Source organism: Elgaria multicarinata, chromosome 1 (assembly GCF_023053635.1).
Source record: "Elgaria multicarinata webbii isolate HBS135686 ecotype San Diego chromosome 1, rElgMul1.1.pri, whole genome shotgun sequence".
In the NCBI taxonomy this organism is placed as follows: Eukaryota; Metazoa; Chordata; class Lepidosauria; order Squamata; family Anguidae; genus Elgaria; species Elgaria multicarinata.
In genome coordinates this window covers 110,600,170-110,627,819 of record NC_086171.1, presented here as the reverse complement: position 1 = coordinate 110,627,819, position 27,650 = coordinate 110,600,170, and the positions used below count along the sequence as shown (strand labels likewise).

The 27,650-nt window shown below is 40.8% G+C and overlaps 1 protein-coding gene across 2 annotated transcripts in view; it reads left to right on the top strand.

Annotated features, from left to right (window-relative positions):
• BRINP3 (BMP/retinoic acid inducible neural specific 3) overlaps nucleotides 1–27,650 on the top strand; it is a 297,011-nt gene that overhangs the window by 176,272 nt on the left and 93,089 nt on the right. For both annotated transcript variants that reach the window (XM_063134905.1, XM_063134914.1), the window contains exon 4: nucleotides 1,840–2,030. In XM_063134905.1, the coding sequence (XP_062990975.1) occupies nucleotides 1,840–2,030 (191 nt within the window). The remainder of the gene's footprint in view (nucleotides 1–1,839; nucleotides 2,031–27,650) is intronic.

Here is a 27,650-nt window from a genome sequence, read left to right as displayed (position 1 = left end):
ATTTATTTATTTATTGCATTTCTATACTGCCCAATAGCCAAAGCTCTCTGAGATGACATCATCATAGCACACATTTCATTACTACAAACTTGGGAGAGAGATGTGGAATTAGACGTGAGGCTGTTTTTGACACCTGTCCCTTGGTTTTGTAACTTCAAGATCTCTCCAGAGATAGGAAAGAGAATGCTTGTATCAAGTGAAGAACTCAGATTGCTAATATAAATTCTTGGCAATAAGATATGAAAAGATTGTATACTTGTAAAGAATTACATTTAAAGTAAGGAAGAGCTTGCACATTTCAAGGCTAGCCAGGAGAGTGGAAAATATTAAGCAAATATCAGTCTGTTAATGTGAAGGTCACTTTCTGCCCATTGATGAATATCTGTCAAGAGTCAGAGACAAGGACACTACTGGAATAAAAGCATCCATCTAGAAAGCCTGAGAATCCCATGAACCAATTATTGGATTATACGGGGATGTATTTTTTTTCCTGTGAGTGGGAGGAAAACAAAAGCATATTTTTAAATTTCTCTTTTTGCTTGGGACAAGTGAAGCAAACTCTGATTTTTTTATTCTGTTGTAGTAGTAGTAGTAGTAGTAGTTGTTTGTTGCTGCAAACAGCTGTGTACTACTCACAGCTGTGTAGCTATGATGCCAAGTAATCTTTTCCCCTCCTTTTGCTACACATTGCTGTGATTAATCCTTTTTTTAGTCCTTAAGACTCACAACCTTCAATAGTTTACCCAATCACATCCATTTGTTAGCTAATATTTAGATTGTCTTCTAAGCCTATTTCATGGCTGTGGACTACAGCTGGCAAGAAAATATTCACCCATGTGTCAAGTGTGGCAGAAGCCTCTATTTGCAATTGTAAATTAAGGCTTCACTTGCGAGAATTACGCCCCAATTTTATCCCACGTTAATTCCTATGTTAACTATTGTTATCATTTTATTTTATGCATTTATGGATTGGTGGGTGCATTGTTCCCTTCATGCACAAAATAGTTGCAGAGCAGTGGAAATAAAACTATGAAAATCTGAAGCTGACATACTAAGCCAGAGGCTCTTGGATAAGAATCTTTCCTGAATCTACTGCTTAGAATCTTTTTAGCTGGAAATGGATGTCATGGACTGAACATAGGACCTTCAGAATATAAAGCACCTGTTCTACCATTTGGTGATGTGCCTAATCCTGCCTCCTCTTTCCAGGAACTGTTTCTCTTCCTGCGAAAGAGACGTTGTTTTTTCTGGTTCTTTCGCAGGGAGGGGGGAAATTTTGGAAAATTTTCTCCTTGGGGTGTGGGACAGCATCAACACATACCTATTAAAAGTGTAACCAGTTCTTGCGGGATCTTCTTTCTATTTTTTATTTGGTTAAAAAACAACAACACACACCCAGAACTTGAGGACTCCGCCAGTTCTTCCTGTATGCCTATTGGAGACCATGTCTAATAGACTTTCAGGAAGAACTCCTGGGCTCCTGCAAGTGCTGGGGGTGTTTAAAAAGAAAATAGAAAGAAGACCTCCTCAACAACTGCTTACACTTTAAAAGATATGTGGAACCCCTGTCCCCTCCCCAAGGAGAAAATTCTCCAAAATTCTCACCTCTAACAGCCTCTTTTGCCAGAGTTTTTGTTTTTTTCTTACCCCCCGTTAAATGCCAAAAATTGAATCATTGAAAATTTTGGCACAACACTGCTACCACTACACCGTAGCTGCTCCTTTGCAAGAAAGCTGAATTTGATGCATTTTCCAGTTACATTAAATGGGGCACACACACACACACACAAATCACATTTAATTCTTTTAACGGGTTTGTTTGATGTGTTGCTTCCACAGGAGAGGAGTCGCTCACAATTTTTGTGGACAAGCGGAAGCTGAGTAAGAGACCAGAGACAAGTGATCCCAGCATTAACAGTACTACAGTGACACTGGAAACACTACACCAACTGGCGGCCTCTTACTTCATTGACAGGGACAGCACCCTGAGAAGACTCCACCATATTCAGATTGCCTCCACTGCCATAAAGGTATGAGGATGTTCTGTGGAACCACACTACAGAAATGGTGTTCTTTCCTTAGTGCGAATGTGTGACTTCTAATATGGATCTTTGTCTTGTTCATTCTCTAAGCAACCTTGCGATATAAATCTTGCAGTTCCATTTTACAAATGAGGAGTTGGTTACCAGGGCCCAAAGATCCTTGTGTGCACACCCATGCATACTCTGGGTTTGTGCAGAGTAGGATTATCAAAGGAATCCATCTGGGGAGTGACGTTTGTGGAACTTTCAGCAGCTCACACCCCTGGGCTCCAGTTCTCCCACCTGCAAGCTATCCCGACTTGATCTGAATCGAGCCAAGCCAGCTAGCAGATTTTCGATCCCTCCCACCATTTCTCAAATTACCATAAATTACACAGATTATAGGCGATGTCTTATCTGTACTGTTGCATACCCTGCTAAGGCTTCCATTTGTGCAAATTGGACATTTACGGAAAAGAATGAGTCACAATTTCTGTGGAAAATGGTGGCTTCCAGAGGAAGCAGGCATTAATTTGCAACAAAGATTGTAGTGCCTGAATTTCCTTTCCTTTCCCTCCTCCTCCTCCCTCCCAAACCCCTTTCCTTTTGTGTCATGTCTTTTAGATTGTAAGCCTGTGGGCAGGGACTGTCAAGAAATACTTTTGTAAGCTGCCGTGAGAGCCTTTTTTGGCTGAATGGCGGCATAAAAATTGCTTAAATAAATAAATAAATAAATCCATGCCCCTCTGCCAAGCACCAGCAGTTTGCCCCACATTGCTTATGGGGTCAGGTAAGGGGTGGAGGCCAATGACAGCACACAGTCCAAATCCTCTTTGGACTACACTACTAGGTGTTCTTTCAATACTAAAAGACAGGGCTAAGATATAAAACTAAAACTACCAAATATTACATTGATTAAGCCACGGAGCTGGGCATTTGGGATCAGGTTCCATGCTTATTAATATAAGGTATTTCGATGAAGTGCAGGTACCAAGGTGCAATCTCAGTGCTATTTCATTCATTCCACGGAGACAAACCCAAGTTTGCCATTATGTGTACACTCAGCAGGCAAATGTTGCCAATCCTGATAAGTATACCAGCATGATACACAGTACATTTTAAGTGTATGCTTATAACAGTGTAAGTGAATATCTGAAAAATGGAATGTGTGAAAAGGCCCTTAGTGACAGCATTTTTTCCTGATTCCTCCCATTGCTGCTATGCCCCAAACTTGATTTCCACCCAGCCATATGTAGGGCAGTATATCTGGATTCTGCAGTTGACAGACTAGCTTTTTAGTGATCTGCCTTACTACATACTTAAAACTAACAACCTTGCTGACTAAAAAACAATACATTTCAAAACTGAAGGTATATTTATAGATAATAGCTGTTTTGAGTTGCTTGATTATAATAGTGGAGGTTGCTTTGAAAGGAGGATTTTGTTTTTTGTGTGTGGTGTTTTTTGATTTTGATTATTTTTTTTACAGTTTTCCATTGTTAATATTTTAAAACTTCACATTCTATTTTTGCCTTTTTACAGCTAGTGTCTAATTTATGTCATCATTATTTAGGGTGAACATATGAAAAGGAGGAAAGGGCTCCTGTATCTTTAACAGTCACTCCATGTGCTGCTTTTACGCATAGAAAAATCCAGCAAATGTATGGACTAGAGGGAAAAAAAATCTCATGATGACTGCCTGAAAGGGGTGGGTGGAAAGCACTTCTATAACTCATTGTTTTGGCCAGATTGATTAAGTTATAGTATTTTGTGGCAGGCCTTATTGCCTTCCAATTCCTTCCATTCAGCATCATCCCATTTTTAATTTGCACTCATGCTTATTATTGTCTTCTCCTTTGCAAAACACACACACTGTAAAAGTGGAAGAGATGTAAGAAAAGCTTATGTAAAATATGTTATCTTAATATATCTTTAGAATCTTAAGCACATGGAGAATGTCATGACTAACTTTTTATACTGACTCCAAAAGTAACTATGTGTGATTGACTTTGTCTGGATTCACCCCAATAATAGTTGCAGACATACTATAGTCACAGTGCAATTCTCTCTTCACCAGAATAAAAAAATATGAGGCAAATATTTGGGTAAAAGGCTCATAAATAAGCCTATGCGGCAGGGTCTTGCGATTTACTGTTTTACTCTGTACAGCACCATGTACATTGATGGTGCTATATAAATAAATAAATAAATAAATAATAATAATAATAATAATAATAATAATAATAATAATAATAAATTTATTACTAAATATCAAGGATCACACAAAGAATAAAACCTAGAGGTATATGTGGATACCCCTTAGACAACTGGTACATCCAACAGTCTCAATCTTGGGTGACCCTACCCTGACTCAAAGCCCAGATCAATCAGGTACTAATCTGGGCTTTTCATTGCCTGCTTACCATTGCCTGCACTGAGGGGGACCCTGACCATTCCAACCCATCCCCATTGGTCAGGATTGTAGGCTAGAGGCCTATAAGGCTCAAGAGTTGCTCCCTTTCTCCTTTGGCTGATGATGAGGATATATTGGGTTAATGACTCTTCGCCACCCAGGTACCTCAAGGTGCTCAACAGAGTAGACAATTTGCCTCATTTACTGCCCAGCCCTGACCAAAATAGCTGAAACCAATTACAATTCAATGTACCTTTATTGGCATAAAACAACCACAAACCATACAAAACATCATGACATCCTCCAGACAAACTAGTACTCTTACATTGTGCGGAGCTGAAACCAAGTAGTTGAATCATAGCCACCATGTTAGCTAACTGTATGGACGGGGGGGCGGGGAAAGTGTCCTAAATCCAGTTGGGGCAGACCAAACAAATCCTTTTTAAGTGTGTGACCAGCTGCAGCTAGTCACACAGGACCCAAGGATGCACCAGAGCTGAAGGAGCTGAAGGGGAGGGTGGTGCTGTCTCTTAAATGCACACTTCCCAGTTCCCATGGCATGTCTTCCCTCCATCTGATGGGGGGCAGTGAAGGGCATTTCTATGCATGCTTATTTCTTTTATTGTTTTATTAAACTATGTTTTTAATTTATTTGTTTTTATGCTATGTTTTAATTAAGATTTTCTTTTATTGTTAGCCACAGAGAGGTTGGATATAAAATTATTATTATCATCATCATCATCATCATCATCATCATCATCATCATTAGCAGCAGCAGCATTTGTGGGTCCTCTGGGGTGGCAAAGACCCTCCCAGAGCTCAGGAAGAATGGGTGGATGCAAATGTCTGAAGCAAGATTCTAAGTGCTGTTAAGGTTCACAATCATGGGGTAGAGTCTAAGTTCATTTGGGTTAAGATTGCTATCCATGACAGTGACATTGGTAGTGGGTCTTGTATTGTGGTCCTGCAGTCGTGCTCATCCATTCTCTATGAATGCCTGAATAGGACTAACGTAACATCTGAATAGGGATGGTAGAAAGAGCAATGTTTACACCTGTCCAGGTTTCCATTTTCCACCTCATTCCTGATCACAAGCATCCCCCGACCCCGTGCAACAGAAAAGTGTGTATTTTCAAATATTTCTACCCCGCCCTGGGGCAAAATATGAAAATGCAGTTGAAGGGCAATTTTCAGAAGTGTCACCTGTACAAAGACACACTTTGTACAGTGTACAGCCAAAATGTCCCAATAATTACATTCCTGCTCACGTTCCAGGTTGCCAAGGAGACATATTTGCATGATATGCAAACAGGAGTTAATATCTTGTACATTCCTACATCTCAAATGTGTGGGAATTGCGTTGTGTTAAAATAGCAAGTATGGCTGTGCGCCAAGATTGGCAGTAACACATAGAGGAAATCTGAAATCTGACAAGTCATTCATATTTTCTGCAAAAAACTGTAGCCCGTTTCCAAGGTAACAAATTCCACTGCAGAATTCCTTTTGGGAGTTTGTACTTTCCTAACTGAAACTTTCTACATAACGTCATGCTTGGGGTATCCGTACTGCAACTTCTAGCTCTCAAATATTGAGAGTATCAAGGGATTTAATATGCTGCAAGTAATTCATCTGAAATTATTTGCTGGAGACAGGATATGAAAGGTGTGGGATTATGAGGAAATCATTACACCAGTGTCCCAGCATCTGCTTGCAATCCAGCCTCAGTGAGAGAAAGAAAAGTTATCAGTTTAGCAGGCCTTAGGGAGATGAGTGAATCTCATGGTTAATCATAGCTGTGCCACACAGAGCTGAAAGAAGAAACACTAGTTTCCAAGCTGTGTGCTAGGGGATTCTTGGATTCCGCTGAATTTTATTAAGGGTTCTTCAATGAAAAGATCAGGAATTGCAGGCAAGTTTCTCTTAATGAAGCTTGCCCTCCACTTTTGATTTTCTGCAATGCACAGGCACACATTAGTTTTGGATGTGTTCTAGGGTACACTCTTTAGTTCAAGGTCCAGCAGGCATGTCCAATGTGGAAGATGAAGTGATTTCTCTAGGGGTGGGTGAATCTGTCAGTGCTGCTTTCCCATCATCATCATCATCATCATCATCATCATCTCCTCCTCCTCCTCCTCCTCCTCCTCCTCCTCCTCCTCCTCCTCCTCCTCCTCCTCCTCCTCCTCCTCTTCTTCTTCTTCTTCTTCTTCTTCTTCTTCTTCTTCTTCTTCTTCTTCTTCTTCTTCTTCTTCTTCTTCTGTCAAGTTCTCTGTCTCCCGAATATGAAGAACTTTGGACTCTTGGTAAATTCTTATTAAACCCCCTGAAATACTCATCCATCTGAATAAGCCAAATTCAGTAAGTACAGCAATTCCCAGTGTGAAGAGCGCCCTGATATGTCTTCCTGCCATATAGCTGTAAAATAAGAGCAGCCTGTTAGAAAAAAAGAATAGATGGCAACCCTTATTCAAACATGGTTCACTACACAGACTTTTGTGTTTCAGTTTTTGTGTTTCAGTTTCTCAAGTTCTTTTTATCCTAAATATGGAGAATTTTGTAAGTTTTGGTAAATTCTAATCAAATCTAAAGTGTAACACAACTCCTACTCGTACTCTAGTAAACCCAGAATCTTCAGCAATGTGCAGCAATTGTGCAGCAAATTGCAGGTGAAATAGGGGAGAAATAAAGAAATGAGACCAGTATATATGGTTTCAAATTTGGGCCAAATTTATTAAGGTCTCAAAAGGAAGCACTGGGTGGGCCCTAACTACGCCAGTAATTAGTAGGCGTTTTAATGGAGTAAACATTCTATACAGGATGAGTGGCATCTGCTTGATCACCACTCACAAGCCTACCTCTTTTGGGGAGGGGAGGCCTTCCCCTGACCCTCAAGGCATTGGGTGGAGTGAGGTGAGTTGGCCTCACAGGTAACCCTTATCCCCCTACTTGGGCTGCAAGAACCCTCAGCAGAAGGCCACAGGCATCACCTGTCACCACTTAGCGGTGCCTCAGAATGATCAGCATCCCTGTTCTCTAAATGTGCCCACACCTGACAGCCTAGGACAAATGTGACCAATTGCTAATACCCCAATAATTCCTAAGACACCCTCTCCATATTTACAGTATGTAGTAGGCGAAAAACATATAGCCCTAGCCAGTCAGGCTATGTGAAAAAAAATCCTATTCGGCCCCCCAAAACTGGCAACCGGGTAAACCCACACTGCATACTGGCAGGGTGGGAGGGAGCTGCACCCCAGCTGGTGGCACCATGAAACCTCCTCCAATGGTAAGGACGCACATCTCTTCCTCCCGCCCATCTGCAATAGCCTCCTCACGGCCACGTGAGTGGGATGTGGGGGAAGGACATTAAGCAGGGGTGCCTGAGGAGACAAATCAGCATGGAAAGTGTTCTATGAGGGTAGAAGTTTTGACAACTTCCGCACGAATACCTTGGTTGGATATTACCATCAATTCAGATTGCTCCTCTCACATCAGAACCGGGATTTTTTATATTTGATGTCATGTTCTTCAAGCAGAATCCTGATCCTGAATCAGACTGCATGATTATCAGAGCATGTTTGGCCGTGTGGCCAATAAGAAGCCTGTTGCAAATTATTGAGTCGGTGGAGTTTTGAGCTTCCAGCCTCGCAATTTTAAAAGGAAACAACCACCATGAAAAATTACACACTGAGATGTCTCACTGCATTTTGAGGATAATGAACATTTCAATTCTACCGTCAGTAGCTTGTCGGTAAACCAGAGCGAGGTGGGTTCAAAAATAAGCTAACCGAGGATCTAGACGTTTACAAAATGCTTAAATAAATTCCATGCATTTTCTGCAAGCTCCTAATCCTATAAATATGTGAACAGCCCTAATAGTTCTGAAAGTAAGGATGGCTTCTGCTAGAGAAAAAAGCAGAGGAGAAAGAGAGAGAAATATGTAACAATGCCATAGTTGAATCATGAATACACCTACCCAAGTGCCTTTGGGGCCAAAGGAGTTCCCACAAGCCATTACTGTCAAACTTGTATAAATACAATTCAGAATAATTTATCTTATTTCTAATAGCTTGGTTGTTCAGAAGAATTACTGAGTTAATTCTTTTCTTCTTTTAATTCTGTCTTTCACAATGAGGTCATGGAAGCAAGGTAGAACCAAATGATAATGTTACCTTTATGTAACAGTGACATGCAAAGTAAAATAGTATTGAGGCAAGAAACAGTGTATTAGTTCAACACAATCCACACCACCCCTGTGTTATGGACTGATAACCCCTGTTCTGTGAGTGGAAGAGAAAAGAAGCAAAACAGGGTGCCTCCACTCCTCTTGTCCCTTCCCTTCCTGTGGCCTTTTTTCACTGCACCAGGTGGAAATCTGCCCTGCCTCCATCCTCTGTCTGCCTCCACTAAACAAGCCTGAACATTCTCTGGGAGTTGGGTATCTACTTTAGGGTGACCCTATGAAAAGGAGGACAGGGCTCCTGTATCTTTAACAGTTGCACAGAAAAGGGAATTTCAGCAGGTGTCATTTGTATATATGCAGAACCTGGCGAAATTCCCTCTTTATCACAACAGTTAAAGCTGCAGAAGCTATACTAGAGTGGCCAGATACAAAAGAGGGCAGGGCTCCTGCAGCTTTAACTGTTGTGATGAGGATAGAATTTCGCCAGGTTCTGCATATATACAAATGACACCTGCTGAAATTCCCTTTTGGGAATTTCACATGCCCCAAACAAAGAAAAAAGCAAGAGGACAGCACTACATGGAGGCTTCCGGGTGCATTAAATGTGCTTTAGGGAAATAATCCAGACTTTCCCCATTCTAGAAAAAGACAGAAAAGTCTGGGGAAGAGGCAGAGTGTCTGCAAGACAGGCACGGCATCATGTGAGTACCATGCTGCAAAACTGCACACCAGCCATGGTGAGAGTGCATTAAATTGCTGATGTGATGGAACCCTACGTTTGAGAATGATTGTGATCCATTAATAGATAGGTTTCCTGCATAGTTGCTGGAAACTGACATGTGAGGAAAGGGAGGACCTAGCTGAAGAGCTGTGGGGTTTGTGTCCAGTAAACACTATCCTTCCCCAGGGTTTCTGGGGGATACAGTGTTCTCATATTTTATTTGCTGCAGATATAAAGTGGTAGTTGCAGGATGACACTTTATATAGTTTAGTGATGACATTGTCAAATGGATGAAGGGGGTTACAAACAGTTGGATGCAGTGGTGTCATTCCAACAGTGAAGGGGAATCATTGACAGAATGGATTCCCCTCCCCCTGCACACCCACCCACCAACATTCTGCTCTGGAGTGTTGGGAGGGGGAAGATAGAATGGAGAAGTCTGATAGCACAAGTGGACTTCTGCTCATGTAACCATTGGATCTGACTATCATGGAACTACATCCAGAACCATTATCCTCAGACGATTCCAACCCCTCATACCAAAGAGGCTCCAGAATCAATAGGAGGAAATTTGGCGATTGAAAGACAATGCCAGTTCCTCTAGAGAATTGTCTCCCTAGTTCTCTAGAGGAACCCCAGGGGACCAGCTCCCCTGTATCCAAAGGAGGCTCCTTGACCTTTGCCATCTTCATTCTCTGAGGACTCAGGCCATGAAGCAAACCACATTACCACCCAGACCAGGCTCTTTTAATGGTCAAAGCCTCAATAAAGGTAGAAACAGAGCTAACCATCCTAAAGGCCAGCAACTTCCTGTTTATGCTTCAATCTTGCTCTGACCTTTGCTGGAGCAATGTACACACAACCCTGTCTAGCTTCCAGCCCCAGGACCACCCAGAGCTTTCTGTGATACTGATTGCTGACCACCTTGCTTCCTAAGGAACCTGAACCAACCTGACCTCTGCTCAAGTTGTGATCCATAGCAGAACTGTTTTTATGTATTGTTGTAAGTTACCTTGGGAGAGATTCTGCCCTGAAAGGTGGCCAAGAAATGTTTCAAATAAATAAATAATGAATAAACTATACAACCCAACAGAGTATCATCAGTATCACCACCTGAAATGGTACATCAACCCAAAGCATACTCTGGTTTATTAATTAGACTTTCCCCCTATCGTTCTTTAGACTTTCCCACTATTATTCTGTGGGCCACCAGTTGCCCGTTCCTGACCTAAAGCATGGAGACCGTGGAATGAGTAGGCTGGCAGTTAAGTATGGAATCCCATAAGAGCCTTCCTCAGCCTGGTTTCCACAAATTGTGTTGGACTGCAATTTCCGTCATGTCTGTCTGGAGAGCACCTGGTTGGAGATGCATGCCATGAATAATAGATTGCTTGAAACTCAAAGGGCCTTTCAGATGACACACTAAACCATGGTTAAGCTGTTAAACCTTTTGCAGCAAATGGTTAGTGAGCGTGTGTAAACTGTGGTTATGTAGCCACCCTGGTTAAGAATGGTTCACATAGCACACTGAGCCATAATGTTCAGTTCAAAATACTTAACCACCATAGCTTAGTATGTAGTTTGAACAGGGTCAAGATTTCCCTCAGGAGCCCTGACTACCCAATATATGGTTGCACAACTTCCTATTTCATATGTATATTTGTGAGGCAGAATAATTGCTTCCCGCCCCCCCTTGTTGAAGCTTTGAGGAAACGTTAAGAAATGTTACTCATTTCCTCAACTTTTCAATGCTCCTTTTAATTTATAACAATAAGCAGTGACTCAGACATTGCATATAACAGAGAAAAGACTCAGAAGAGCTGTGCATTTGACTCTCCCCTCCTTTCTCTAGTCTTTATATGTTAATCTATTTATGACGAATTTATTCAGGGTAGAATTCTCCAGCCGAAATCTGACATTTGAAGCTATATTGATCTCTGTGTGCCTCGGTGTAAGAAATAAATAAAGCACGTTAATTCAAACATCATAATTTACATCCTCAGTCACCATGTAATTGTAAGCCCTATGGATCTGCAAAGGAAACTAAATGCCCTTCTAATGATTTGGAGGCTTTGCAGCTTTTAAAGAATTCCAAATCCTGCATTGATATACTGGTTAAAATTAATCCTGGATTTTGCAGTTGAAGAATTTTTTTTCCTGGCAAAGGAAAAGATTAGGGTGGCTACTGTGGGATTATTGAAGAACCGAAGTGCTATTTCTAAAAACAAAATATTAACTATTTTTCCAAGGGGTTGTGACTTTTACAAATCACCCCTTTCCTCTCCTGGCCTCTTGCTAGCACACAAGCTAGAGAGAAGGATTTCCTCTCCTCCCCCTCCATTCTTCTCCATCCAGGGCTGGGCAAAGCTGGCAGTAGGCCCGGGCCAGATGGGAAATGTAGGCCCCATTTCAAACTGCTCCTTAAGTATTTTTAATCAGTTCTAAATACATATGAACTAGAACAATTTATTAAAAAGGTAATGGCAAGCACTTTTATTCAAGATGTATATAAGACATCACTTCTTCACATTCAGAAATGCGTTACATGCTTTTCTTGGGACAAATTCAAAATCAACAACAGGAAAATCAAGCAACTTTGCCTTGTCAGTGTTAATGTTCAAAACCACCAATCCATTCAAACGTTCTTGCATCATTGCGGACCGAAAGTATGACTGGATTTGTTTTAGGACACTGAAGATACGGTACTTGTAACAAATCTTTACCAAAGAGTCCCCCTTTGCCTCTACCAGGGGGACTTGGAGTAGGTCTCCTCAAAAATGGTAGGCCCATGTCAACTGGCTCCCTGGCCCCTTTTCTGCCCAGCCCTGTCTCCATCCAGCAAAACTTACTTAACTGAATAAGATGCCAAACTTTAAATGTAAGAGAAGGGTGTTGTGGGTTGGATATATTTCTGGAAAGGGACTTTATGCGTCCCTGCCAAAAATGGATGTGTAACGTTCACAAGAGCAGCATTAGTTTGCAGCTGAGTATAAGGGTGAATTGCTCCCTGCCCAAGCTATGGAGAGGCTTGCTACTGCTTAATGCCTTACATTATTCCTATCAAAGGAATGAGCAGTATGCTATTGCTTATCTTTAATCCCTTCTGAGTGCTGATTGGCATCCAATTTCTCATCATTGCTCCTTGTCGAGGAGTTGTGCCTGGTCAAAAGACCAAAATGTTGTGTATCCTTTCCCGTCCAGAGCAACTGACTTTCAGTCAAATCCTATACAGGATGAGCCCAATGGACTTCAATGTTTCCAGTCCTGCTATGCATAGATTTGTGGTGCTAACTGCACACAATCTGTCACAACAAATCGCTGCTTTTCTCTTGTTCTTTCTGAGAATCCACCAGAGAACTTGGAAAGGTTTGTTACATTCATCTGTATCTACAATGGTGTGATCTGTGGATGTACAAGCGTACCACAAATGCGTGTTCCACCTCTAGAGGCCTTGTACGCCTCCATGGCTATGTTTTCAAATGCCTCTAGATAGCGTTCAGTGTTCTTCACATACTTTATTTGAGAAATCCTTACAACAATACTGACCTATCTTCCAGGATTTTTATCTCTCTACTACATTTTTAGGCAAGAAGGGGTTGAAAGAGAATGGCTGCCTAAAGAAACCTATTGGGTCAGTGGTAAAGGCAAAATGATCTCCTCTGTTCCATTATTTTATAGTTCCTCTGATTCACTCTGCCATGTGTTTGACTCTTCCTGAACTGTTTTAACTAGAATTTCCCCCCAAAAAATATTTCTGGGATTGAAGCATATAGATAACTTAAGTTATTTACATCTTCGACAGTTGCACACACTCATTTACGTTGATAAAACACTGCAAGAACCAACAACAACCAATCTTTATATGAATGTACATATGATTGCATCAAGATTTACTTGCTTGCTGCATTTTTATTCCATCTTTCAGACAATTATTGTGGCCTAAGCTACACTTGCAGGCCTTTCAGGACTCGGGATAAAGGGAGGATTTTGGGCTTTTCAGCTTCTTTCCAGCTTCTGGGATCATTCCCCAGGGTTTGAACGCCAGTGCATTGTCCCAGAAGTGAAGAGCGACATTCTGGCTTGGCGTTTTAAAAAACAAAAACAAAAAAGAATGGAGATGTTATGCAATTGCGCGGGTGTGATCCTATGCCAAAAATAAACCTTGAAACTCAGCGCCAAAAAGTGCTGAGAGCCATCCCTGGGATGGCAAAAATGCTCCCCTTCACCCCCAATGGGCACTGACCCTCACTACAGAGCCCCAAGCCCATTTGATGAGCCCCACTACTCACGGGGAGGAGGGAGGACCCAGGAGTGAGCAGCACACCGCCCATGGATCTCGAGGTTGGCCCAGGACTGCAGGGAAAATCAGGGTAAGTGCAGTACCATTTACCCAAGGACAACAAAGAGCTCATCCCTGGTTCACCCCGGGATCAGCTGTGCTTTCTTGCTGGTGTTCTCACTTGAATAGCAATTGGTGGCTCTTGCTTCTTTGGCTGATGGATGGGGCTACAGTTCTAGGGCAGGGGAAGTGAGATCCCTGCCACTGCCCCTTCTTGAGCCAATAAATGGGCCCAATTGGTCTTCTCCTTGGCTTGATGCTATTCCTGGGAAGCAGGGGTGGAGGCTCCCAGTGGCTCTGGGACTCCTGGATGATCACAGCAGTCAGAGTGTGCTTCCCTTCTGCTCTACAGCCCCAGGACAAGCTTCTTTCTGTGTGGTGTTTTACCGATGCAAACATGTGCTGGGAGTGCTGGGCTGAAAACAACAGGATGAAATTTAATAGGGATAAATGCCTAGTTCTACATTTAGGAAATAGAAACCAAATGCACAGTTACAAGATGGGGATACTTGGCTCAGCAACACTACAAACGAGAAGGAGCTTGGAATTGTTGTAGATCACAAGCTGAATATGAGCCAACAGTGCGATATGGCTGCAAGAAAGGCAAATGCTATTTTGGGCTGCGTTAATAGAAGAATAGGTTCCAAATCACGTGAGGTACTGGTTCCTCTCTATTCGGCCCTGGTTAGGCCTCATCTAGAGTATTGCATCCAGTTCTGAGCTCCACAATTCAAGAAGGACGCAGACAAGCTGGAGCGTGTTCAGAGGAGGGCAACCAGAGTGATCAGGGGTCTGGAAACAAAGCCCTATGAAGAGAGACTGAAAGAACTGGGCATGTTTAGCCTGGAGAAGATTGAGGGGAGACATGATAGCACTCTTCAAATACTTAAAAGGTTGTCACACAGAGGAGGGCCAGGATCTCTTCTTGATCCTCCCAGAGTGCAGGACACGGAATAACGGGCTCAAGTTAAAGGAAGCCAGATTCCAGCTGGACATCAGGAAAAACTTCCTGGACTGTTGGAGCAATACGACAATGGAATCAGTTACCTAGGGAGGTTGTGGCCTCTCCCACACTAGAGGCCTTCAAGAGGCAGCTGGACAAGCATCTGTCAGGGATGCTTTAGGGTGGATTCCTGCATTGAGTAGGGGGTTGGACTCGATGGCCTTGTAGGCCCCTTCCAACTCTGCTATTCTATGATTCTATGATTCTATGGGCTCATGTTGCTAAAACACCCCACAAAAATGGAATCTTTGTACGTTCTTACAATATTATCACAACAAGGGTCTTTGTTCTTACTTAATTTTGATTTCTTTGGTGGTGTTTTATTTATTTATTGAAGATATTAATGTACTGCTCCATATCTAAAACTGATTCTGGAACAGTGAACCTAGGAATTAAACAGTGAAAAGATTAAAACAGCATATTAAAATTGTTCAGCTTGAAACAGAAAACAAAGAGAAACAGTGGCTGGTCAGTTGATTCCTGGAAAAGAGCTGTTGGTGCCGGCTTGACCTCCAGGGGCAGAAAATTCCAAAGAAAAAGGGGCCACCACACTAAAGTCTCTTGTTCTGTTGGACTCCAATCAGGCCATAGTGGAACTACCACCAGCATACCCTCAGTGACCAGGCAGGTTGGTAAGGGAGAAGGCACTCTCTCAGTTATGATTGTACACAAGGACACATGCTCATTGGCCAAACTCTGGCCAAAATACATTCACACGTGCAATTTGAATTTACACCATGATGTCTGTTTTTGCCATATTTCATCTGTTTTCCTGGCAGGTGGATGTGAGGCAGCAAGGAGCAGACTGCACATGAATCACTGCATGCTCGGTACACTATTTGAAAACAAGAACAGAACAAAGGAGAATCGTAATGCATCTGGTCCATTTCAAAAACCAGACCAGTCTCCAAAATTTGGAGAGAAATTCCAAAGCATCTCTAGATCATAACAGATGCAAGGTTAGAATTGGGTTCATGGCTTTCTTCCCGAACCTTACCCACTACACTAGACTAATTTTTCTAGACTGGAATGCTCAAGATCGACCCACTGGTGGATCATGCAGAAATATTATGTTCCTCTCAAGAAAGAAACATCTAATGAACAAAGAAAGAAAAAAAGGGAAAAAAGAAAGAAAGAAAGAAAGGAAATCATTCCCACTATTATTGCTGTTACTTCTGAATAGTGCTTTTTGACCATATCTATAGCCAAATATGCATTTCCTTATCTTCCAACAGAAATAGTAACCAATGTCAGAGACATCCCCTCACAAAATTGTTCATGAGACATTTTAATTAATTCCATAATAATAATAAAACCGGTCTTCTTCCTACATCATCCTTAAGAAGGACTGAGCTAAAAGTCATTGTTTTGAGGGGCAAAGTCAATATGTTAATATGATTCAGTTGTCATCGATCTACTCAGTAACCTTTGTTCTCAGAGCAGAACAAATCCATCAGCCTGGATATTTAAGAACTCATACAACTTTTTTTCTAATATACCGAAGCTGAAGAACAACTTTTGTCAAGAGATTTTATGGGAGGGGGTGTTAACCCTTAAACAACTAGAACAGTTTAAACGTTTTTTTTTTAAAAAAAAACTCTTTGCCTCCACCCTAAGTGTAAGTTTTTGTAGCAAGGGAGGCTGTGCATAGCTGTGCTCAGATCATCTTTAGTGGTGATGGTCATCTGTCATTTGCTGATCATCTGCCATATAAATGATTGGTGATGATTATTTAATCTGTCAGGCCATGAAACACACACGCACACACAGCTCATGTGTGTAGTATCTCATGTAGCTAAGGATATGCATGTGGAAGCATACTTTGGTGTGCATATGCCCTTAGCTGGACTGGTAATTGTCTTCTGTATCTTTAATCATAAAAAAGCCAGAATTTCAGCTTCTAGTCAGAAACCAGTTTTACTTCATTTGAATGAAGGCCAAAGACACAGGGCCTTCCTCTCCCAAACTGGCTTGCTGATTGGCCCAGTCACGATTCCTCCTTTCGTTCCCTCTTCCCTGTGCTATGTGAAACAAGAGAATCCTATCCTTTGTGTCTCCCTCTGCCCCTCACTACCCCCTTTCCTTTTCTGTTCTTGATGCACACAGTTCTACCTCGTACTTTCTCCAGAGCTAAACGTAGAGGGACACTCCAGCCAAGTGCTAATTCTATAATTTCATATGATGTGCACATGGACAACTGGCAACAAGCTTAGAGCAGCATCTCCGAGGTGACCCTTTTATCCTCAAAGCAATCCTGTGAGTAAAGTTAAACTGAAGGATAATGCCTTGACCAGGACTACCCAGTATGGGTCTCTTTCCCAGATGCTAAATTCCTCCCCTTCCGGAGACTTTTCTTTCACTTGGCCTGGAAAGCCTTTGATGGCAAGAGGATTAGAAATCACTTAAGCTTATCCATAAGGCTAGCCATGTGCACCGGTGGCTATTTGTCTCACTGAAGTGGTCACAGCCTGCCATTAGGCACATAAGGCTTAACTTGTTTGAGCCACTTGACTTCATTTTCAAACCTTCCATAGCTTCAGAGAACATGTTCCACACTGACCTAGCGAATGAGCGATTCTGGTGCATCCTGTACATTGAAAAAAGGATTCTGAGGCATGTTCTACAGCATGGACATCATTCAGGGCTCTGGCCTAGTATGCTGTCTCCTTTTAAAGTGTAATTGTTATTGATGTTTTTATTCTGTTTCATTTTATTTTTATCCCATGTGTTCACCACTCCGAAATCCTTGAATGGGAAAATATATATATATATATATATATATATATATATATATATATATATCATGCGCCTCACGGTTGCTCCACATGAACTGAGATCCAGTCCTAGAACCCAACACACCCATGTACAGTGTGAGAGAAATCTAGTAGTGGTTGGCAAACTGTATATCAGGGAAAGCTGTCATTTTGTGCCTCAGGTTAATTCGGAATGATTCCCCACCCCCCACCCCAATATTAGCAAGGAATTGGGTCAATCTGAGTTTTGTTTTATTTTTAATTAGGGGCAGTGCTTCAAAGGATCCCCCTAAGCAAACCAAGAGAGAAACATCTTTGTTCTACCTAGGGGAATGTTTTGAAGGTCTGCCTTTGGAATCTGAGGGGCGGTGGCAGTGGTGGGTTCCAAAATTGTTCTTTCCCCCCATTGTTTTATGAAGGTGTTACTTTAAAGCTTCCCCAAGAGAACTTAGGCTAGGATGAAGTTCATGTTTCATGGGGATTCTTATCTCTTAGAAACCTGTGTGTGTAGGGGCAGGGGACTTTTGTCTCCATCTGCATTTTTCCTGAGGCTAGACAGGCAAAGCAATGGAGTTAGTAATGGGCGAGAATTTTATTTCAGTTTGGTATTAATAAGAATTTACTAAAGTTTGCAAAGTTCTCCATCTTCAGAACAAAAAGAATGTGAGGTTTGGTTGGGGTGGAAATGAATGTGGGAGAAGACAACTGACAGATTCATTGCTATATATTCATGTTAGTGCTGAATTAGGTTTGCCATCTCTTATTTCTGTCAGGTTCCTAATCTGTAACAGCTACATGGCAGACAGGTACGTCATGGCCCTCTCCATGCTAGGAATAGCGGTACCTACTGAATTGGGCTGGGATGGGCGAGCATTTTTCAATTCATTTTTATAAGGATTTACAAAAATTGACAAAGTTATTCTTGTATGGGAGAGAAAGAACTTGAGTTTATTTGTTTGTTTTAAAGAAACTGAATGCAGCAGAAGGTAAAATTAGCAGACCTGCCTAAACCTAGTGGAGGCATTTTCCATTGCTTTGGTAGAGGGATGCTTTGAAGAGTTGACCCAGGAAAATCACAGGCTGGGCGGGAAAAGCCAGACACACACAGAAGAGCTGCAGGGTGAGAAGATCCCCTGCGGGGGATCAGATTTTACCTGCCCCCACCAGCCCAAGATATTCCTAAATTATAATATATTTCCAGGTTTAGTTCTTCAAAGGAGGCGTACACAACATCTACTCTGAACTTAGATTTTGAGGGCTTCTAATGCTCACCTCTAAGGTGAGCATTACAAAGTCCCTGGAGCTTACTTCCAGGTCTGAGGCTGGTGATATGTGTACTACAGAGTGGGTTCCATGACACTCCTTATAGTTTGTATGATCAAGTGTGTTCTGTTAGCCACACTCAACTAACTATAGCTTCATGCACTGGTTGTGATGTTTCTTCTGATCACAATGCCCACCAAAGAAACCAAATCTCTTGCATGCTTGGACAGATGAGCTTAACACAGAAGACTCAGCCCTCTGAGTCCCTCTGACTCCTTCTTCCTGTGCTTTTCCCCCACTAATAAGGTTGGCTGCTCTGGTTAGTACCTCCAAAAGATTAGGTTTTCAAGGCATTTTTTTTCTCTGGAACAGCAACAGTAATTGTTCAGTTTATCCGGTGTGTAACTCCCTTTGAATTACCAGTGTGGTGTAGTGGCTAAAGTGTCAGACTGGGAGTCGGGAGATCTGGGTTCTAGTCCCCACTCAGCCATGGAAGCCCACTGGGTGACTTTGGGCCAGTCACAGACTCTCAGCCCAACCTACCTCACAGGGTTGTTGTGAGAATAAAATAGAGAGGAGGAGGATTGTGTATGCCACCTTGGGTTCCTTGGAGGAAAAAGGCGGGATATAAATGCAATAAATAAATAAAATTATGTGGTGAATAATTTGTGCTTGACTGAAATTTCAAAAACCACCTAGCACATCCAAGCTTCTTCTGTGGTTTAAAGCAAGTGCATTTGCAATACATTTGTAGTCTTCTCTGAGAACATCCATCAGGTTTTGAGTTTCCCAATCATCTCTCCATTTCTATGATGCAGCTTGACAGTACTGGGAATTCAGTGTGTGATGACATCATCACATGTTTTTGCTTAGTAGATATTATGGGAAAGGTGGCAATAAAGGGATATATGCCTGCTGATCTTGGTATCAGTCACACATTTCTTGAAATGATCCATTCTGCTTGTAGTCTAGAACCAGAACTGAAATAAATTGAAGGTTGATCCCCATCACTGTTTTTTTTTTTTACATCTGAATAAAATAAAATAAACAAAATAATAATCACAAGGTGATTTAACCACTATGTAGGAAGTTCACTGTAAGCTATAAATGCATAACTGATGGAAGAATTAAACCCTGAATCCTGCAATGTTTGCATATATACAAAATGCACTTCCAAATACTTTATACCAGCCTTCCCTAAACTGGTGCCTTGCAGATGTTTTTGGACTGCATCTCCCAGCATACCCAGACAGAATGGCCAATGGCAATGGAGTTGCAGTCCAGCATCTGGAGAGCACTACATTGTAGATGGCTGATCTATACAGAAGATTTCTCTGTAGAAGAAATCATTCAGTCTTTCTCCTGTACTTGGCAATGCATGCACACGGCTCTTCAAATGGAAGTACACCTCTGGACACAAATAGGTAGGAGTAATAATAGTGGTACTGTGGCCAATGGTAGAGCAATAACTGCATAAGAGGAGATGGATCCAGTGAGAAGGTGGATCATCCCCAATTATAATAGCCTGTTGAAGTGCTATATGCCTATAACACGGACATTGCACTACTATGGATGTCACATTTATTAAAGCTTATTTAAAATCAGATATTCCTATTCCTATCCAAACAATACAGTGAATAAGGAATAAGGGAATTTGGATAAGCAATGGCACAGCAAATGCCAGAAAACGAATGTATCAATCCACACCATTGGAGGTGTCTGCCATTTTCAGTATATTAGGGATCTCAAAGAGAAATTGATACACAACGAAAGGTCACAGATAGAAGGACAAATTTAAGGGTAAAGGTTGAGTAGTTTCTAAAATGAAACCAGTCAGACAGGTCCCTCTTCACTGATCAGCTGAGAAGGAGCCAGAGAGTAAGTTATTACATTATGGCTCAGCTGTAATGTAGCAATCTGAAAGTGAACTCACTTTCAGATAGCTTAATGAGACGGTGTACAAAGAATTTCAGCTGTGCTAAAATAGGCAGGACAGTGTGAAATGACACCTCTGGAAGAACACCGTGTACCAGAGCAGGCATAAAAAAGGGAATGAGTAGTGAGAGATGCATGTAGAATAAGGATCAAAAATTCAGTTTTGACATACCTTTGAAAATGAAATGGTTGCCTAACTCGCAGAATGAAAACTCTGCTTCGGTATTGACAGCCAGATCATATGCAGGTTTCTTCAAAGTTAGTCTTGCAATATTCAATGGGGAAGTAAGATCTTCTAGTCTTTCTGCAGGAGCATGGAGGGGGAACCGAAAGATCAGAAACACCCCCCTCCGAGATCGGAGCTCTGTTTCTGACCTCAGGAAGGGGAGATCAGATCTGTCCTATGGACCCTGTGGGACACCGTACCAGGGTCCATAGCATTGTACTCTTAGAAATGCATACATTGAGGTAAAATACATTTATAAATGTGGGTTTTTATGAGGAAATAGATTCAAAAACATGTGTTTTAAAATACACTTGTAGTGTGGATTTTTTTTTTAAAAAAAAAAGACCAAGCAAATTAATGTAGAAATGAGACAGAATGAACTCATGAATACATGTGAAATTGACATGGACCAGAAATAATAGAATGATCCATCATAGAATCTGCAGAACTTTACTGCTTTATCTATATAGCTGTGCCTTGCTTTCTGTTTCTTGGTAATGCTAAAGCTATCACCCATTATATTACTTTTAGCATTTAATATATCCTGTGTATTATTTTACTATATCTGTCTATTTAGCTCTACCTAGTGGGGTTTTTGTTTTGTTTTTTGCTCTGTTTTTCTCTCCCTCCCTCCCTCCCTCCCTCCCTCCGTCATTCTGTGTCTTTCTGTCCATCTTTCTCCTCATTCTCTTCCTCCTCTCTCTGAGAGATGGCCACGGTGCCACCCATGTGACCCACGCTAGTTGAGGCTGTGCTACCCAGTTTTGCGTTAATGTGCCAGAATATGAGAGAACCAAAGAATTGATTCATGCAGATCCAGCATCAATTATTATGTCTTGTGACACAAACAGGACTAAGAGCATTACATAAAATATCTGAAAGGACATCTGTCATTAACCATGTAAAAGCAGAAGAAAGAGACTTCAAGATACTTACAAATTTACCAGTTAACTAGAATACCCATAGAAAAAGCCCCCCCTTCCTTCCCATGTGTAGGTTTTGTTGCAGATTTAATTACCAATGGGTTGAAAAAATTGTAATAAATAAATATCTTAATAATAACCATTATCTTCAAAAGCACTATTGCCTGCTGATATCACAAAAATTCAGTCCCATCACATGGCTGCGAAGCACGGACTTCCTGCACATATAATCGGGTCATTATCACCATGGTTCTGAGTCTTAACTGAGTGGAAATGGTTGGCTTTTTTTTTTATTAATGCTAAGCGTTAAGAGCTTATTTCTGGGAATTGAAAACACGGCTGCCCGGGACAACCTGAGCTGTGATCATTTTTAGAAACAACCCACTTGAGACTAGCCTGCCTGTCTCACATCAGGCTGTTTTATGCATTTTTTGTTATTGTGACTTTGGGGGTTCGAGACAGGAGGTTGGATATTAAACAAGTTTGTTCTTGATAGTTTGGTAGCAAAAGTGAGGCTTTGCATATACATATTTACCCCTCTACTTTGTATATTTTTATTTTTTACCCCTGTACTGTTCCTTCTTTCTGTTCCTTCTCCAGTTCTACTGTCAGCAATACCTGGGTTGGGGTTGGGCGTGGAAGAACATTTGCAATTTCAGGCCTACCCTAATCAAATTCCTGGTTTGTTAAGTCCAAGCCTCACTATTACAAGTAGGCTTGCAACTGGAGTTACCAGGTGTCCTATTCTACAGAAGACAGTCTGAAGGTTTGTCAGAGGACTGTTCCTCTATTAGAAGGCATCCTCTATTTAAAGGGTTGTGCTGTCCCTGTCCAGTTTAAGGAGAAAAAGCCCTAAGAAGGGAGAACAGGGAGGGGCCTTGACGTTCCCCATCAATGGTTAGCTCCTGGACAGCAGACTCACACAGCTCACCTTGTCACAGTTTCCCCCACTATGGTGATATTCATTGAATTTCTACTTAAATTATCACAATTATTTCTAAAGTTACATCTATACCTATCAATTAGCATATGCAGTTTTTGTGCAACCCTGTGCTCTCTTTTATGGCAATGCTTATACTCTTTTTCCCCCTCAGTCTATAACTGGCCACCTTACTCTCAGAACTTTCCCTCAGTTCAGGCTTACACCATTGGTAACCCATCAAGCCAAACAGTGCCGTTCAACTGTGTAGAGAGGACAAGAAAACTTGCAGTTTCTAAGGACATAAGAAGAGCCATGCTGGATCAGACCAAGGGCCCATCTAATTTAGCAGTCTGCTCACACAATGGCCAACCAGCTGTCAACCAGGAACCCACATGCAGGACATGAGTGCAACAGCACCCTCCCACCCATGTTCCCAGGAAGTGGTGTACCTAAGCTTACTGCCTCAGGTACTGGAAGTAGCACACAGCCATCGGGACTAGTAGCCATTGATAGCCTTCTCCTCCAGGAATTTATCCAACCCCCTTTGAAAACCATCCAAATTGGTGGCTCTTACTACACCTTGTGGTAGTAAATTCCATAGTTTAACTGTGCACTGTGCATTGGATTGTAGCCATGATATGAAATCGGAAGCATATCTAAGCACAAGTGTGTTCTTCAGCACTGATAGTTACTAAGACAATTGTGCATTGACCAGAAGATTCAACATAGGCTCCAACTTTGGAAAACGGCCCAATTCTGCTTGGACTAATGTTGGGGCCATCCATTTTGACTCAGGTACTGAACCGAAGTTGAGATTCAGAAATCTGAGGCTTTGGGCCTCTCATTTACTATGGGTGTGTGTGTTTGTGAATAGCTATAATGTTGTTGTTGCTGTTGTTGTTTTGTTTTAAGTCTTTGTCAGAATTGGATAATATTTGCAGACACAGCTCTTTAGGGATGAGTTCTGTCTTCCAAATTTTTGAAAATAGGTGCAGTGATTTTTTGTGCTATGCACCTTTATATATTGTTTTTACAGAAACTAGTGATTACTTTTTTATTTCTTGGCAGAATTAGGTGATGTTTGCAGGGGGCGTGGATTGGGTCTGCCAAGTTTTAGATAGATAGGTGCAGGGATTCAGTCATTTATCTATTTATTGCCCAAGAGTAGCCTTCTTCTTCTTTCTTTTTTCGATAATTTGTACGAAACCAACACACATCTCAGCAGTGTCTCCAGGCAAGATAGGTCCAGCGAATTTCGCGCAAGTGGAATCCTCGAATTTGATGGGGGGGGAATGATTTATTTTCCCTTCCCTCCCCCCACCCCCATGTTTTTTTGGGGGAAATTTTATGAAACCAGCACACATCACAGAAGTATCTCCAGGCAAGAAACCTGCAAAGTTTCTGAAGGATGTACATCCCCAAGTAATCATATAAAGAAATCAAGCCCTTCCATTTTTCTGAGCCCAATTTGTTCAGCTTCTTTGTTCAGCTTCTTTCTCCTTAATATGGCTTAATAAGTCAAAGGCAATCAACACCTATATTCAATTGTCTTGAATGGCCTATCTAAATGAAGGATGACCATGAATATGCAAAAGCAGAGCATGTAATGATTATGCTAATGACCACCCTTCCCTTATTTGGTTACCTCCGAAGTTACAAGCTGTAATGAAAATGAATGGGATGTATAAATATGATCACATAAATCCTCATTATAAAACATTACGTGTTCATGAGGCATTAAAGGCAAATGACTCTTGTATGAAAAATGCAGGGGTGTGTGTGTGACATAAGAACTGTCCTGCTGAATCTGTCCAAAGTTCCAGCTACTCTGCTCAAAAAGTGGCCAGTCAAATAAGTTTGGCTGGCCACTCTTCATTGGAAACAGTGTGCTAGGTTAGAATGATGTTTTCAGGAGGCGCTGGAAGGAATACAAAGTTGGCACCTTCCTGACCTCCAGAGGCAGGGAATTCCATAGGAGGAGAGCCACCACACTGAACTCTCTTCCCCTGGTGGACTCCAATCGCACAAACTAGGCAGGTTGATATATAGAGAGCTCCATATGAATGGGAAAAGGCAAATTTTTGTCAACGCATAGAAGTTTAGATTAAATTCAACTACACTCCAGTTGTTCAATTAAATTTTTTGATATTCACTTCTTATTTACAGCAGTCAGAAGTCGTGCATCAACAAATATTGTTGGGGAACTTTAAGGTTTGGCAGATTTGTTGTTGTAGTACCATCTATGCAAGAAAAATCAGACATTGACCCTGTTCAGACAACACACTAAGCCGCTATGGTTAAGCATTTTGAGCTAAACATTATGGCTTAGCTTGTTGTGTGAACCATGACTTAGTGTGTCGTGTGAACCATTCCTTACCAGGGTGGCTACATAACCATTGTTTAAATACACTCACTAACCGTTTCCTGCAAAAGGGTTAGCGAACTGACCATGACTTGTGATCTGAACCAGCCCATTGGCTGTATATGGACATAACACAAAACTATGCTTTAGGGCAGGGATGCACAACTTGTGGCTCTCCAGATGTTTTGGCCTACAACTCCCACCAGCCATATCCAACATAGTCAATGGTGTGACCAAAACATATGTGTAATCACAGGTTGCCCATCCCTGGTTTAGTGATACAAGAATAAGCCTTGGGCTTGTGGACTCCATCCTCTTCTCTTGGAACTTTAAGTTAGAAAGTCAGAGAGGTCCGCCTGGCGCCTACACTGTACTGCTTTCGTCGCCAGCTGAAGACCTTTTTATTCACTCAGTATTTTAACACTTAATTTTAACTTACATTTAAATTTTACTGTTTTAACTCTGTATTTTAATCTTATATCAACTTTGCTGTGTGGTTTTATCCTGGTTGCACTTTTTATACTGTATTTCGTAATTGTGTTTTAAACTGTTGGGTGTTTTACTGTGGTTTTAATTTTTGTGAACCGCCCAGAGAGCTTCGGCTATTGGGCGGTATAAAAATGTAATAAATAAATAAATAAATAAATAGATTTATTTATTTATAGATCATTTTTTTAAGATCAAATTTCAGACCCTGAAAGTTTTCTAAAACAGATATGTGGATTTAATAATAATAATAATAATAATAATAATAATAATAATTAATACTTAAGTAATAATTTCAAAGGAATGTTTATTGTACAAAGCATCTCATGCTTAACATGCTCAATCTAAAATCTTAATTTTATGTTGGCTATTGGATGAAGGTTTTCTTTTGTTTTTTCCCTAAGATTCTCAAAGATAAATTTCATGCCTGAAACCTGGATGTTATCAGAACTATTCTATGTTACTTGAGTTACTATCAACATTCTTTACACACACACATACACACACACACCAGTTTGTGTGTGTATACATAACACACACACACACACACACACACACACACATGTTGATAGGTATGTCAAAGAGAAACTGCTGATGAGGGAGAAGTTAGTTTGGTATGCATTTTAATGTGAGCTTAGCATTCTGCAATACCAAACCAATGCATGGACCCAAACACAGTTATCTCAATTTTGTGATGCAGTTCTCCAATTAAAAATGGGTATATTAGGGAAAAGAGCACAAAAATAGTAGTGAAAATATTAGTAAAAATAACATTTAACTGTCACAATGAAATCTCACATGTTGAGAAGGCATGTCTGAAGAATTTTAAATTGAGTTTGAATTCCAAACTACAGAAACGTGTAACTTAAAATGTGTAGTTTGTTACTTCATATGCAGACAACAAGCTTAAATTATCATATGTAACAAATTACAACTGTGACAAATTCATGGTGGTGGAATAGCTCATGCAAATACTAATTTTATTTTGCTTGAAAATAAAATATAATCTTCTAAACTATTTCCCCCCCACATGTCCACATATGGATACTTTCAGATGAAGTATGGAGTCAAAAAGAAAGATATAAACACATTGCGTTGTCTCCAAAATCAATTATTTGAATTTATGTACCTTTAAAATCAATATAATAATTTAATTATGGATTAATTTCAGTCCCATTGCTTTAAGTGGAAACTGAATTCAGCTAACCTAGTCTGGATCCAAGCCACTGAATTTTGTAAGATGATATTTAATGTATTTAACTTCAAATTAATCTACACAATTTAAAATTCAAGGGTGTGATCCAGCCAAACAATAGGTACCCTGATTTATTTCAGTAGACAAGTTAAGTGCATGCTTAAAACTCTTCTGCTGAAATCAAACAGGACATTGAAATACTGAACTTTCAATGCTTAATTTTACTTACTTTTAACATATTTATAAAAGTCACATTTCAAAGCAAAACTTGAAATTTTGAAAATGTTTCAGAAAATAATGTTGTGATGAATCCTTCCCCAAAAAATCTTTTTCCAGCTCTTCCTGACCTATTGTACATCACAACACTCCTATAAGAATATTGAGCAAAATAAATACAGCATTTTTATTGCCCATGAATAGATTGGAAAATCTTGGGTGCAATTGTGGTTCCAGTTTAAATATTGTTTAATATTAACTTTGCTGAAGGAAGCAGTTGGTTTGATCCCTAACCTTTCCACTCCTTTCTTAGTTCATTGCTTGCTTGCTTCATACACCAGTATGAACTAACACTATCGTTTTAAAGCAGCATTAACTGAGCTGAAATTCCTCAGAAACGAATGTTATAAGAATTTTCTTTTTCAGCTCCAGCCAAATAGCTAGGGAATTCCACCTTCCAAGCTCCATGAATATTCAGTGAAATACTATCCCCCAAACTGCATACAGGGTGAAAAACAATCTGAGGGGATTTTAATTTGTATTTTATTTTATTTTTTGCTTAGGCCCACAAAAATTTGAATTCCCAAGTTGTTGATAATTGTAGGACCTCTCTATAAAATATAGTAGTGTGATCTGACAAGCAAGACCATGTTATCTGTGAAAGTCTCTACTAAAAACAAAGCATTTGTACA